This window comes from Pseudophryne corroboree, chromosome 7 (genome assembly GCF_028390025.1).
Source record: "Pseudophryne corroboree isolate aPseCor3 chromosome 7, aPseCor3.hap2, whole genome shotgun sequence".
NCBI classification, from domain to species: Eukaryota; Metazoa; Chordata; class Amphibia; order Anura; family Myobatrachidae; genus Pseudophryne; species Pseudophryne corroboree.
The window spans coordinates 70,319,070-70,332,125 of record NC_086450.1 but is presented as its reverse complement, the minus strand read 5'-3'; the positions used below and the strand labels follow the sequence as shown (position 1 = coordinate 70,332,125).

The 13,056-nt window shown below is 43.0% G+C and overlaps 1 protein-coding gene across 3 annotated transcripts; it reads right to left on the bottom strand.

Annotated features, from left to right (window-relative positions):
- Nucleotides 1-4,556: 4,556 nt before the first annotated feature.
- LOC134944594 (uncharacterized) lies at nt 4,557-10,741 on the bottom strand. Of its 3 annotated transcripts, none has more exons than XM_063933278.1 (3): nt 10,366-10,741; nt 7,968-8,106; nt 4,557-7,158 (listed from the first exon to the last, which is right to left on the bottom strand). In XM_063933278.1, exon 3 carries the CDS (start codon nt 6,661-6,663, stop codon nt 5,668-5,670), a length of 996 nt encoding a protein of 331 aa, XP_063789348.1. In that variant the 5' UTR covers nt 6,664-7,158; nt 7,968-8,106; nt 10,366-10,741; the 3' UTR covers nt 4,557-5,667. The 3 variants fall into 3 exon arrangements, with proteins under 3 accessions (XP_063789348.1, XP_063789347.1, XP_063789346.1); XM_063933277.1 differs by having other exon boundaries at nt 7,968-8,103; XM_063933276.1 differs by having other exon boundaries at nt 7,968-10,741.
- Nucleotides 10,742-13,056: the final 2,315 nt, after the last annotated feature.

Below are 13,056 nucleotides of genomic sequence, written 5' to 3'. Positions count from 1 at the left end.
TGTATCTAGTGTTTGGCTTGGTTTTGCCAAAACCACCCTTTCGTGTTTTGGTTTTGGATCTGGATGATTTTAAAAAAAAAAATCATAAAAACCTCATTAACATTCATTTCCACTCATTTCCAGTCTATTCTGAACACCTCACACCTCACAATATTGTTTTTAGGCCAAAAGGTTGCACCAAGGTGGCTGTATGACTAAGCTAAACGACACAAGTGTGCGGCAGAAACACCTGGCTCATCTAGGAGTGGCACTGCAGTGTTAGACAGGATGGCAGGCCCAAACAGTACCTCATGCAAAGATGTAGAAGAGGTGCAATGAGGTAGCTGTATAACTAAACCAAGCGACACAAACAATTGGCCCATCTAGGAGTGGCACTGCAGTGGCAGACAGGAGGGCAGATATTAAAAAAAGGCCCCAAACAGCACAGGATGCAAATAAGAAAAAGAGGTGCACCGAGGCTGCTGTATGACTAAGCCAAGCGACACAAGTGTGTGGCACAAACACCTGGCCCATCTAGTAGTGGCACTGCAGTGTCAGACAGGATGGCACTTTTCAAAAACTAGGCCCCAAACAGCACAGCATGCAAAGATGTAGAAGAGGTGCAATGAGGTAGCTGTATGACTAAGCCATGCGACACGAACAATTGGCCCATCTAGGAGTGGCACTGCAGTGGTAGACAGGAGGGCAGATATCAAAAAAAGGCCGCAAACAGCACATGATGCAAAGAAGAAAAAAAGGTGCACCGAGGTTACTGCATGACTAAGCTAAGTGACACAACCACCTGCCCCATCTAGTAGTATCACGCAGTGGCTGAATGTCGAGAGTGGCCCGCAATTGTTCGGTCCGCTGACAGCATCTCCAGCACGCCCCTATAATTTTTTTTTAATTCTGCACTTGGTGGACTAATACAGCAGTACCCCTGGACTCATACGGCAGTGTCAGACAGGATGGCACTTTTCAAAAACTAGGCCCCAAACAGCACCTCATGCAAAGATGTCGAAGAGGTGCAAAGAGGTAGCTGTATGACTAACCCAAGCGACACAAAAATTCCCACTGGAATTATACGTCCAAATCACTGGAATTATACGTCCAAATCACTGGAATTAAATGGCAAAATCACTGTAATTATACGTCCAAATCACTGTAATCATGTGTTCAAATTACTGGAATTAAATGGCAAAATCACTTTGATTAAATGGCAAAATCACTGGAATTATACGTCCAAATCACTGGAATTATACTGCAAAATCACTGGAATTATAATGTAAAATCACTGGAATTATACATCCAAATAGTAGACTAGAATCATGGGGGTCATTCCGAGTTGATCGCTAGCTGCTTTCGTTCGCTGCACAGCGATCAGGCAAAAAAGGCACTTATGCGTATGCGGCGCAATGTGCACGCGCGTCGTACAATTACAACGAACAATGTAGTTTCACACAAGGTCTAGCGAAGCTTTTCAGTCGCTCTGCTGGCCGCAGATTGATTGACAGGAAGTGTGCGTTGCTGGGTGTCAACTGACCATTTTCAGGGAGTGTTCAAAAAAATGCAGGCATGCCAGGGAAACACAGGCGTGGCTGGGCGAATGCAGGGCGTGTTCATGAGGTCATAACAGGAACTGAATAGTCTGAAGTGATCGCAAGCGCTGAGTAGGTCTGAAGCTACTATGAAACTGCACAAAATTATTTTGTAGCCACTGTGCGATCCTTTCGTTTGCACTTCTGCTAAGCTAAAATACACTCCCAGTGGGAGGTGGCATAGCGTTTGCGTGGCTGCTAAAAACAGCTAGCAAGCGAACAACTCGGAATGACCACCTATATGTCCAAATCACTGGAATTAAATGGCAGTACCACTGGACATACACGGAAGTGTCAGACAGGATGGCACTTTAAAAAAATAGTCCCCAAACAGCACATGATGACAAGAAGAAAAAAAGGTGCAAGATGGAATTGTCCTTGGGCCCTCCCACCCACCCTTATGTTGTATAAACAGGACATGTACACTTTAACAAACCAATAATTTAAGCGACAGGGTCTGCCACACGACTGTGGCTGAAATGACTGGTTGGTTTGGGCCCCCACCAAAAAAAGAAGCAATCAATCTCTCCTTGCACAAACTGGCTCTAGAGAGGCAAGATGACGACCTCATCCTCCGATTCCTCACCCCTTTCACTGTGTACATCCTCTTCCTCACAGAGTATTAATTCGTCCCCACTGGAATCCACCATCACAGGTCCCTCTGTACTTTCTGGAGGCAATTGCTGGTGAAGGTCTTCTCGGAGGAATTTATAATTAATTTTGATGATCATCATCTTCTCCATATTTTGTGAAATGAACCTCCTACGCTGATCGCTGACAAGGTTACCGGCTGCACTAAATACTCTTTCGGAGTATACACTGGAGGGGGGGGGGGAAACAACTTAGGTAAAATAAAGCCAGTTTGTGCAAGGGCCTCCAAATTGCCTCTTTTTCCTGCCAGTATACATACGGACTGTCTGACATGCCTACTTGGATGCTGTCACTCATCTAATCCTCCATTATTCTTTCAATGGTGACAGAATCATATGCAGTGACAATAGACATGTCAGTAATCATTGGCAAGTCCTTCAGTCCAGACCAGATGTCAGCTTTCGCTCCTGACTGCCCTGCATCACCGCCAGCGGGTGGGCTCGGAAATCTTATCCTTTTCCTTGCAGCCCCAGTGACAGGAGAAATTGAAGGAGGAGCTGTTGACGGGTCACGTTCCGCTTGAGTTGACAATTTACTCACCAGCAGGTCTTTGCACCTCTGCAGACTTGTGTCTGCCGGAAAGAGAGATACAACGTAGGCTTTAAACCTAGGATCGAGCACAGTGGTCCAAAATGTAGTGCTCTTATTTCAACAGATTGACCACCCTTGAATCCTGGCAAAGCAAATGAAGGGCTCCATCCACAAGTCCCACATACTTAGAGATATCGCTCCATCTTAGCTCCTCCTTCAATTTCTCCAGCTGCTTCTGCAAAAGCCTGATGAGGGGAATGACCTGACTCAAGCTGGCAGTGTCTGAACTGACTTCACGTGTGGCAAGTTCGAAGGGTTGGAGAACCTTGCACAAGACAGAAATCATTCTCCACTGTGCTTGAGTCAGGTTCATTCCCCCTCCTTTCCCTATATCGTAGGTGGATGAATAGGCTTTAATGGCCGTTTGCTGCTTCTCCATCCTCTGAAGAATATAGTTTTGAATTCCACCTCATTACCACCTCTTGCTTCAGTTTGATGGCGGGGCAGGTTCAGGAGTGTTTGCTGGCGCTCCAGTCTTCGGCATGCGGTGGCAGAATGTCGAAAGTGGCCTGCAATTTTTCGGTTCACCGACAGCATCTCCTGTACACCCCTGTCATTTTTAAAAAAATTCTGCACCACCAAATTAATTGTATGTGCAAAACATGGAACGTGCAGGATTTTGTAATGCACGCACAATATTGGTGGCGTTGTCCGATATCACAAATCCCAGGAGAGTCTAATTGGGGTAAGCCATTCTGCGATGATGTTCCTCAGTTTCCGTAAGAGGTTGTCAGCTGTGTACCTCTTATGGAAAGCTGTGATACATAGCGTAGCCTGCCTAGGAATGAGTTGGCATTTGCGAGATGCTGCTGCTGTTGCCGCAGCTGTTGTTGCTGCGGGAGGCCATACATCTACCCAGTGGGCTGTCACAGCCATATAGTCCTGAGTCTGCCCTGTTCCACTTGTCCATATGTCCGTGGTTAAGGGGACACTGGATACAACCGCATTTTGTAGGACACTGGTGACTCTTTTTCTGATGTCTTTGTACATTCTCTGTGAAGTGGAACCTAGAAGGGATTTGGTACCGGAGACACAATACCTCCATCAATTGTGTAAATCCCACTGCACTAATGGTGGATACTGGACCCACATGTAACACCAACATAAGTGTTAAGGCCTCAGTTATCTGCTTTGCAGCAGGATGACTGCTGTCATTTTTCATCTTCCTCACAAAGGACTGTTGGCCAGTCAATTGCTTAGTTGAAGTAGTACAAGTGGTCTACCGACTTCCCCTCTGGGATGACGATTGACTCCCAGCAGCAACAACAGCAGCGGCAGCAACAGCAGGTGTACCACTCAAGGATCCTCCAGAGGAATCCCGGTTAGGAGAGGAATCCTCTGTCTTGACAGTGACATGGCCTGCAGGAGTACTGATGTTCCTGACTGAGGAGGAAGTTGACGTTGAGGGAGTTGGTGGTGTGGCTTGCAGGATCTTGGGTACAGGAGGAAGAAGGGATTTAGGTGTCAGTGGACTGCTTATGCTCTTACCCAAAGTTTCACAACTTGACACTGACTTCTGATGAATGCGCTGCAGGTAACGTATAAGGGAGGATGTTCCTAGGTGGTTAACATCCTTAACCCTACTTATTACAGATTGACAGAGGCAACAGATGGCTTGATTTGTGGAGAAATAATTCCACACCGAAGAGGTGGCTTTTTTGGTAGTTTGCCCAGGCATCACAATGGGCTTCTTCATCCCACAGACAACAGGTGTCTCCCTGTCTTGCTGTATAGAACTAGGGTGTGTGAGATTGCTCAATACATTCTGCGCTCACTGTTGCCCAGAACAGGCTTACACTTTAATGCAGCAAAACAAACAACACTTTTATGTCTCAATAGTAAATAATTTATTAGTTCTTATAGTATTTTCGTCAGGTATTAATACATAATCATAAATATAGGCATAATATCAAGAAACTACATCAATATCTTACCGAATATTGTAGCATCACTTGAGCACTCTGGATCGGGGAATCTCAGGACGATCGTCTCAAGGGGAAATTCGGTATTCACACGCAGCACGTCTGCTAGCGTCTCAGGTGGATTCCGAAATTCCCCTAACATTCCCCGTCCTTTATACAAAACTAAAAACACAATCTATCCATATGTGGGTACATTCCGGGGGTTCTGAAACATCTTATCTAACTGAAAATGACAACATTAGTCCTTGTCTATAACAAACTGAAAATAACAACACGAGTCCTTGTCTATAACAAACTGAAAATAACAACATGAGTCCTTGTCTATTCTAAGAATCCTTCTTCTAGCATGAGACAAACACCCTTTCATAAGACAAACACCCTTGCTATTCTCTTGTCATTATGTGGCATAGTTACTGCGGCACAAAATGGAAGTCAGTCAGAAAACCCCACTCTCACCCTTTCATATCACACTCGTATCACAAACAGCCCTTGACTGATTCCAATTATAACGCATAACTTGCCATTACAACCTTTTGTCGTTTACAACATATGCGGTAAAATACCACACAGTTCCAAATAAATAAAATTATTATTATTATACACAGTATGAGAACAGGATGTATCAGAAAATTTAGCATATTGGATGCAGACGGAGAATATCCAGTAAACAAGTCCCACCAATGATGAGAAGTTGCATCCTGGACATCAGAACCAATTTTCTGTAATTGATCAACAATTATTGTTGTTGTCACTTGATGAGTTACAATAGATTGATTTAGATATTTGATATGATCTTCAATAACTTTGGATTGTTTCATAATTGTATGTAGTTTATCTAACTTCAAATCCCATTGGGGAATACTTAAATTTTGTGGACTCCAATATTTTGTAACATGTTCTTCACGGTCAGCATACAATATAAATGTCTAATTTTCCCAGGTTAAGGAACTAACATTACTAATACATCCGGAAAATTGAACTACCATTCCAGGTATGGCTGGTGTATCAGTTACCAAACATACTTCTTGTGGGGCTACCTCCATCATCATTGTATATGACAAAGGTAAAACTATCCATTTACATAAATTTACTCCATTCTCTAATAAGCAAGGTTCATAAACTGCAGATTGTACTCTACATATCTTGCCTTGTAAAGTGGGTGTACAAATACTCAAATCATGAGTTCTATTATTCTCATCTATATATTCTCCTTTCATAGTGGGGAACCAGTACCATTCTCCACCAGATGGTCCTAACAACAAAGGCATTACAATATATTTACACATTTGAATAACTTTGGTTACATTATACATAGTTAAAATACCTTGGCATATGGTGTCATTACAAATCATTTTAGCAGCTTCCAAGTGTATCCAAGCGTCCCTGGACACACTTGTATTAAACATTGTTCTCCATACTTGTTCATTTCCGGTCATTAGCATAGTTTGCATAACGCCTTTTTGTTGTTGCTCATACATAGTCTGTAGTGTACAGACGGTCCAATCTATAAATTTAGTAATGTTGGTATCAAATCCAACAGCAAAATCATTACTAGCATTAATTAGCTGGTTCATTAAAGTATCTATTCCAGCCGATATTTTGGCTGGCTCAAAAATAGTAGGCATCCATTTTGCTTGTAATGTAAGTCCGTCATTTAATTTACTACCGGCGCTATGCATCCTATTGGCTAATGTTTCAATATCTATCCCATTTAATACTCCTGTTAGAGTCCCATATCCTCCCAACAATGTATCATACCAGGCACGTCGTTGCCGGGATATACATTGTCTATTATTGGGAGGGAAAACAACTTGTGTGACTAACACAGTCTTTTGAGCTTGTGTACCTACATTTTCACATGTAGATGGTAATCTTTTAACATGTCCAATATCGATTCGTGATGCATTGATATCAATAAACATTAAATCTTGTGCCCACCACGTTCGATTTTTTATTTCAGTAGCATTATGACATACCAAAATTAAAACGTCTTTTACAGCTAACCGAAATGTGGTTGCTCCTTATTTAGAACAATTCTTATATTCTTTATTCTTCTCTTCTTTAGGGAGAAATCGGAACCTATAAGGTTTGGAGCAGCAACTTATATTTACTGCAGCATTAATTGTGATATTGCCTTCTGACTGATGTAAGGCAAATGTAGGTCGATATCTGTTTCTTTGTGGATCAGGCGGTCCAGCCCACATCGTTCCTGAAATTGTTATATTTACTATACTAGTACAGCGCTGATTGGCCTGACAAGTGAAATTATCTTGGGTTCTTGGTATGGTGGCATTGTTCCATCCCCACCGTACAGTATGCAACTCTCGTTTCTCTATCTTCAATCCAGCTGTCCATGTACTAGAGGGGACGACCAATAATACAATTCCAAGGATTCCAAGACTGAGCCTCACGACAATCTATAGGTACAAAATTAGTGTAAGTTACTCTCGCAAATAACATTTTTCTTGAGGTACATATTCCCATTTCTCTTGTCCTGGTTTCATTATTAAGAGTACTCTGTCTTTTCCCACAGCTATAACCTCAGCCGGTTCAGGCGGCCCTTGAGGCTTCTGTACCCAAATTTTTGCTCCTACATTCACAGTGTTAGATGAACCAAAACCTTTGTCTCCTCGAACAGTAAGTTCGGTTGGAGCTTCTCCCAATTGGATAGGCTCTATCAAAATGGGTATTATTAACAATTGTGCCACTCGGTCCCCTTCACAGATTACGCAGGGGTCTGGGCTCAAATTCATCATAACTATTTTAATTTCTCCTTGATAGTCGGGGTCAATTACTCCTCCTATCACTATTATTCCGTTCTTGGCCATACTAGAACGGGTTGACAACTGTCCATAATGATTAGACTTGTTGTCCTGTAAAATGGCTACCATTTTCTGTTTGAATCTGTAAGGGCATACCATAATATTGTACTATAATCTCAAGTGTCCTAATAGTACTCCATTGTGTAGCAGTCTTACAGGGGAAAGCTACCATTAATCCTGAGTATGTATCTACTGCTGTACATGCAAATTTACACCCTCGACTTTCTGGCAGGGGTCCAATGAAGTCCATCTGCCAGATTTGTCCAGGTAACTTACCTCTTCCAATATGGCCCATTACAGTATGGGGCACTTCCCTCTTTTGGGAGTGTTGACACAAGGGACACCGTAAAATCACAGATTTCACAATGTCCAATGTGAGGGGAATACCCCTTTCTTGCGCCCACCTGTAAGTTGCCTTTTCTCCCAGATGTCCACTCTTTTGGTGTGCCCAAAGGGCTGTACCCTACAACCATGATTCCAATTCCTTCGTCTCTCCTGCCACTGGCTCATGAGATGACTTAGCAATGGCGGCTTGTGCATCTGCTTGTGAATTAAACAAACGTTCAAGTGAGTCTAATGGTACATGTGCATCAACATGGAATACAGTTACTTTTGTTTGTTTAGTGATAACTTCAATGTCCTCCCAGACTTCCTTTCCCCATAACTCTTTCCCATGAATTTTCCAATAATGTTTCTTCCAGCTCATTATCCATGTGGCTAATCCATTGGCTACTGACCATGAATCAGTATAAATATTACATTCACCTCCAATTTCCTGTCTAAGGGCCAAATATACTGCAAATAATTTGGCATATTGGCTACTCTTTCCTTCCCCTTCTATTTCTAATGTCTTAGACATGCAGGGATTAAAGGCAACTGATCTCCACTTTCTTCTTCCCGCAACATAACGTGCGGATCCATCTGTAAACCATGTGTGACATTGAGATTTGTCGCTTAACTCAGAATAAGGTTTACCCCATTTTACTGGTGATTCTTCCAGTTCTCTATAATCCACAGTCATGCGCCAGGAGCCATCGCTCTTTTTCACTGGCCATACCGGATTATTCCAAGCAGTAGTGGTATATCGTACCACTCCTGTATCCATTAATTCTTTAATGGTTTTGTTTATTTCTTGATGACCCCCCGGTATACAATATTGTTTCATTGCAATTAATTTAGTTGCAGGTGGGACATGTACTGGGGGCATTTTTACTTTTCTCACCACAATAGGTCTGGCCTGAATACAATTACTTCTGACTCCAAAACTAAATTTTCCTGTATCTAAATAAAGGGTCAGTCCTTTTAAAACATCAATGCCTATAATATATTCTCTAATGGGTACTATTAGTTCTCGGCATTTCTTAATAGGTAAATTTCCTATTTTTAGAGGTATTTCCACCTGTACCCCTTCAGTTACTCGACCCCCCCAACCCTGCAATTTTAATTCGGGGTCCTTTAAATCTATTGGGATTTCCATATATTAGGGTAGCCTCCGCCCCTGTGTCAATTAACGCGGGGACCTCTTGTACATTGCCCCGTGACCAATGGATTCCTAATTTGACATAAGGTCTCTCATCATGACGAATCCATACAGGGGCTTGGCTGGCTACCTATGCATCACCCTCTGAATCTTACTGTTCCTCGGGAGGAGCAGTAGGCTTCAAATTTTGCAACATCTTGTCTATCTACATCAACCCCTCCAGCGCCATCCTCTACCAAACGGACCAGCCAGGTAAGGACGCCTTCCCCGGGGCGTTGTGAAAATTTGGTCAATAGTTCCAGAACTTCATTTTGAGTGAAATCTTGCAGTATCATTTTCTCTTTGAGGACTGCCTGCCCTCCACCTTCTGCAACCTTAGTTAATTGCCTGCGCGAGACAGGACAAGCATTTGCCCCAGGAGGGTCAATGACAGGATTGGGAGGATCCCATCCCCCCTTGTCGTCTCCCTCCTCCCCATTACTACTACTATCCCATACATCACCATCCCATGTATCGGGATCCCATTGAAGATCGGCAGAAGCAATAATTGCTCGTACAATCTGATATTTCTGGGCTTTTTCTGATAACATCTGATTGCTGCACTGTAACAATCCTATCTTTCCTTGTTGGTCAATTACTGTTTGTTCTATATCTAAATAATGTGATTGTAACTGCTGATATCTTTGGTGCATTTTACGGTATGCTGATACTAGTATCCAGCACCGTCTTCCCAGCGCCATTACATCACCTGCCTTGGCAGGGACCCCCTCAAGTACATATACAACATCGAGGGGTTCTGCATTCTTGAGTTTACCATCCCATGATTCTGCTAAACCTGACGTTAATAACTCTCGTGCTATAATACTATATGGACTCTCAGTCCATCCTGGAACAGTAATCTGTTCTGTTCCCTTCTTTTTCTTGCAAAACATCCTGATTAAACTATGTTATATTGTAGATCGGCAAAAAGTTGGCAATTTGCCAATTGTCAAAATTTTGCACAGGAGTCAGTCTGGCCAGGACCTTCCACCGTACAAAAGAGTTTTGCGCTACACGTTTCCTATGCCGAGATACAATAAAACACAATCCTGCCGACTACGCCAAAAATGTCTTGCTGTATAGAACTAGGGTGTGTGAGATTGCTCAATACATTCTGCGCTCACTGTTGCCCAGAACAGGCTTACACTTTAATGCAGCAAAACAAACAACACTTTTATGTCTCAATAGTAAATAATTTATTAGTTCTTATAGTATTTTCGTCAGGTATTAATACATAATCATAAATATAGGCATAATATCAAGAAACTACATCAATATCTTACCGAATATTGTAGCATCACTTGAGCACTCTGGATCGGGGAATCTCAAGACGATCGTCTCAAGGAGAAATTCGGTATTCACACGCAGCACGTCTGCTAGCGTCTCAGGTGGATTCCGAAATTCCCCTAACATTCCCCGTCCTTTATACAAAACTAAAAACACAATCTATCCATATGTGGGTACATTCCGGGGGTTCTGAAACATCTTATCTAACTGAAAATGACAACATTAGTCCTTGTCTATAACAAACTGAAAATAACAACACGAGTCCTTGTCTATAACAAACTGAAAATAACAACATGAGTCCTTGTCTATTCTAAGAATCCTTCTTCTAGCATGAGACAAACACCCTTTCATAAGACAAACACCATTGCTATTCTCTTGTCATTATGTGGCATAGTTACTGCGGCACAAAATGGAAGTCAGTCAGAAAACCCCACTCTCACCCTTTCATATCACACTCGTATCACACTCCCCCGGTGTCTGTCTTAAACAAACCACATCACTATCAGAATCCTCATCATCAAGTTCCTCCTCAGCGTCAGCAACACCCATATCCTCATCCTGGTGTACTTCAACAGTGACATCTTCAATTTCAATATCAGGAACTGGACTGTAGGTGCTCCTTCCAGCACTTGCAGGGGGCTTGCAAATGGTGGAAGGAGCCACTTCTTCCCGTCCAGTGTTGGGAAGGTCAGGCATCGCAACCGCCGACACACTTGGACTCTCTTTGGGGATTTGTGATACCATCTTAGAATGCACAGTTCTTTTCTGTGCTCTTTCCAACTTAACTCTTTTAATTTTTCTAGCGGGAGGATGAGGGCTTCCATCGTCATGTAAAGCTGAACCACTAGTCATGAACATAGACCAGGGCCTCAGCCGTTACTTGCCACTCATTGTCGTAAATGGCATATAGGCAAGTTACGTTTCTCCTCAGATGATTAAAATTTCTTTTTTTGGTTCTATTTACTGAACTTTGGCTTTTTGGATTTTATATGCCCTCTACTATCACATTGGGCATCGGCCTTGGTAGACGATGTTGAAGACATTTCATCGTCTATGTCATGGCTAGTTTCAGCAGCTTCAGCACTTGGAGGAAGTGGTTCTTGATCTTTCTCTAATTTTTTCTCCAAATTTTTGTTCTCCATTTTTTTTTGGAGTTATATAGCACAATATGCTGCACAGGAATGACTGATGCCTGATGGCCAGGACACTACCACTGGCCTGATGCAGCACAACACAGCAACACTGCAAGGGTCTTGTTGTTGTTGTTATTATTATTATATGGCAGCAGTGGACATATAGCAGCAGCATATACCACTGTTACTGCCTGGTCACTGGAATGACTGATGGTCAGAACACTACCACTGGTCTGATGCAGCACAACACAGCAACACTGTAAGGGACTTGTTGTTATTATTATTATACAGCAGCACTGGACATATGGCAGCAGAGGACACCACCACTGTGACTGATGTAGCACAACACACCACCACTGTGACTGATGTAGCACAACACACCACCACTGTGACTGATGTAGCACAACACACCACCACTGTGACTGATGTAGCACAACACACCACCACTGTGACTGATGTAGCACAACACACCACCACTGTGACTGATGCAGCACAACACACCACCACTGTGACTGATGCAGCACAACACACCACCACTGGACTGATGTAGCACAACACAGCACCACTGGACAGCACTGGACAAATTGCAGCAGAGGATACAAGCACTGTGACTGGACAGATTTAGCACAAGATACAGACACTGAGGATACTGAGGATGGAGACACGTCCTCTCTCTACACTCTCCAATGCAGGAGGGAAAATGTCAGGGACGCGCGGATCTTTATATGGAATCCAAACCCCGCGAGAATCTGACAGCAGGATGATGACGTTTTGCCTTGTTCTGGACTCTGAGTCAGGCGGGAAAACCCGAGCCAGGTTCGGATCCGTACTCGAATCGTGAAGTTCGGTACAGTTCGGTTCTCTGAGAACTGAACCCGCTCATCTCTAATTATGATGTGATCTACTAAATAAATCCCCCACAAAAAACAACAAACTGATTTTCAAAGTAACAGCTAGAGTTAATGTGCACAGCATATAGCCACAGTACAGGGAGAGTGTAGGGGACAGCCTAGCATCTCATAGAGTGCTTGGCTAGCCCCCTATACAAACAAGGGGTGCCGAGAGGCCTCACAACTTTCATATGAGACCCCACCACCTCCACAAAAGGCCCCAACCCTTTGTGGTTGCAGTTTCTGCAAGGGAAAATGTTGGGAGGTATGCTTGTGTGTTATATGTACATATCTCTTACGTTATGCAGCACTTAGAGCAGGAGAGGAGGGGGTCCCCTCTTTGCCACAGCACAATAGGCGCCAGCATTGTGCCAGAGACTATTGCTTATGTGTAGGTCTCTGGAACATGGTGCCCGCCATGTTCCGGAGACTAATTTCACTATCACACATATACGGCCTCCATTTTGGCTTTGATTTTTGCTGATATGGGACTCCGGAAAGGTAAGTAACATAGAAACATAGAATTTGACGGCAGATAAGAACCACTTGGCCCATCTAGTCTGCCCCTTTTTTTTTTAATCTCAAACCTTATTTGATCCTTATTTCTTTGTAAGGATATCCTTATTTCTATCCCATGCATGTTTAAATTGCTCTACTGACTTAG

What these genes read in the sequence shown, in the direction of transcription:
- LOC134944594 (XM_063933276.1), bottom strand. Translation starts at nt 6,663, where the DNA reads ATGTTTATTGATATCAATGCATCACGAATCGATATTGGACATGTTAAA.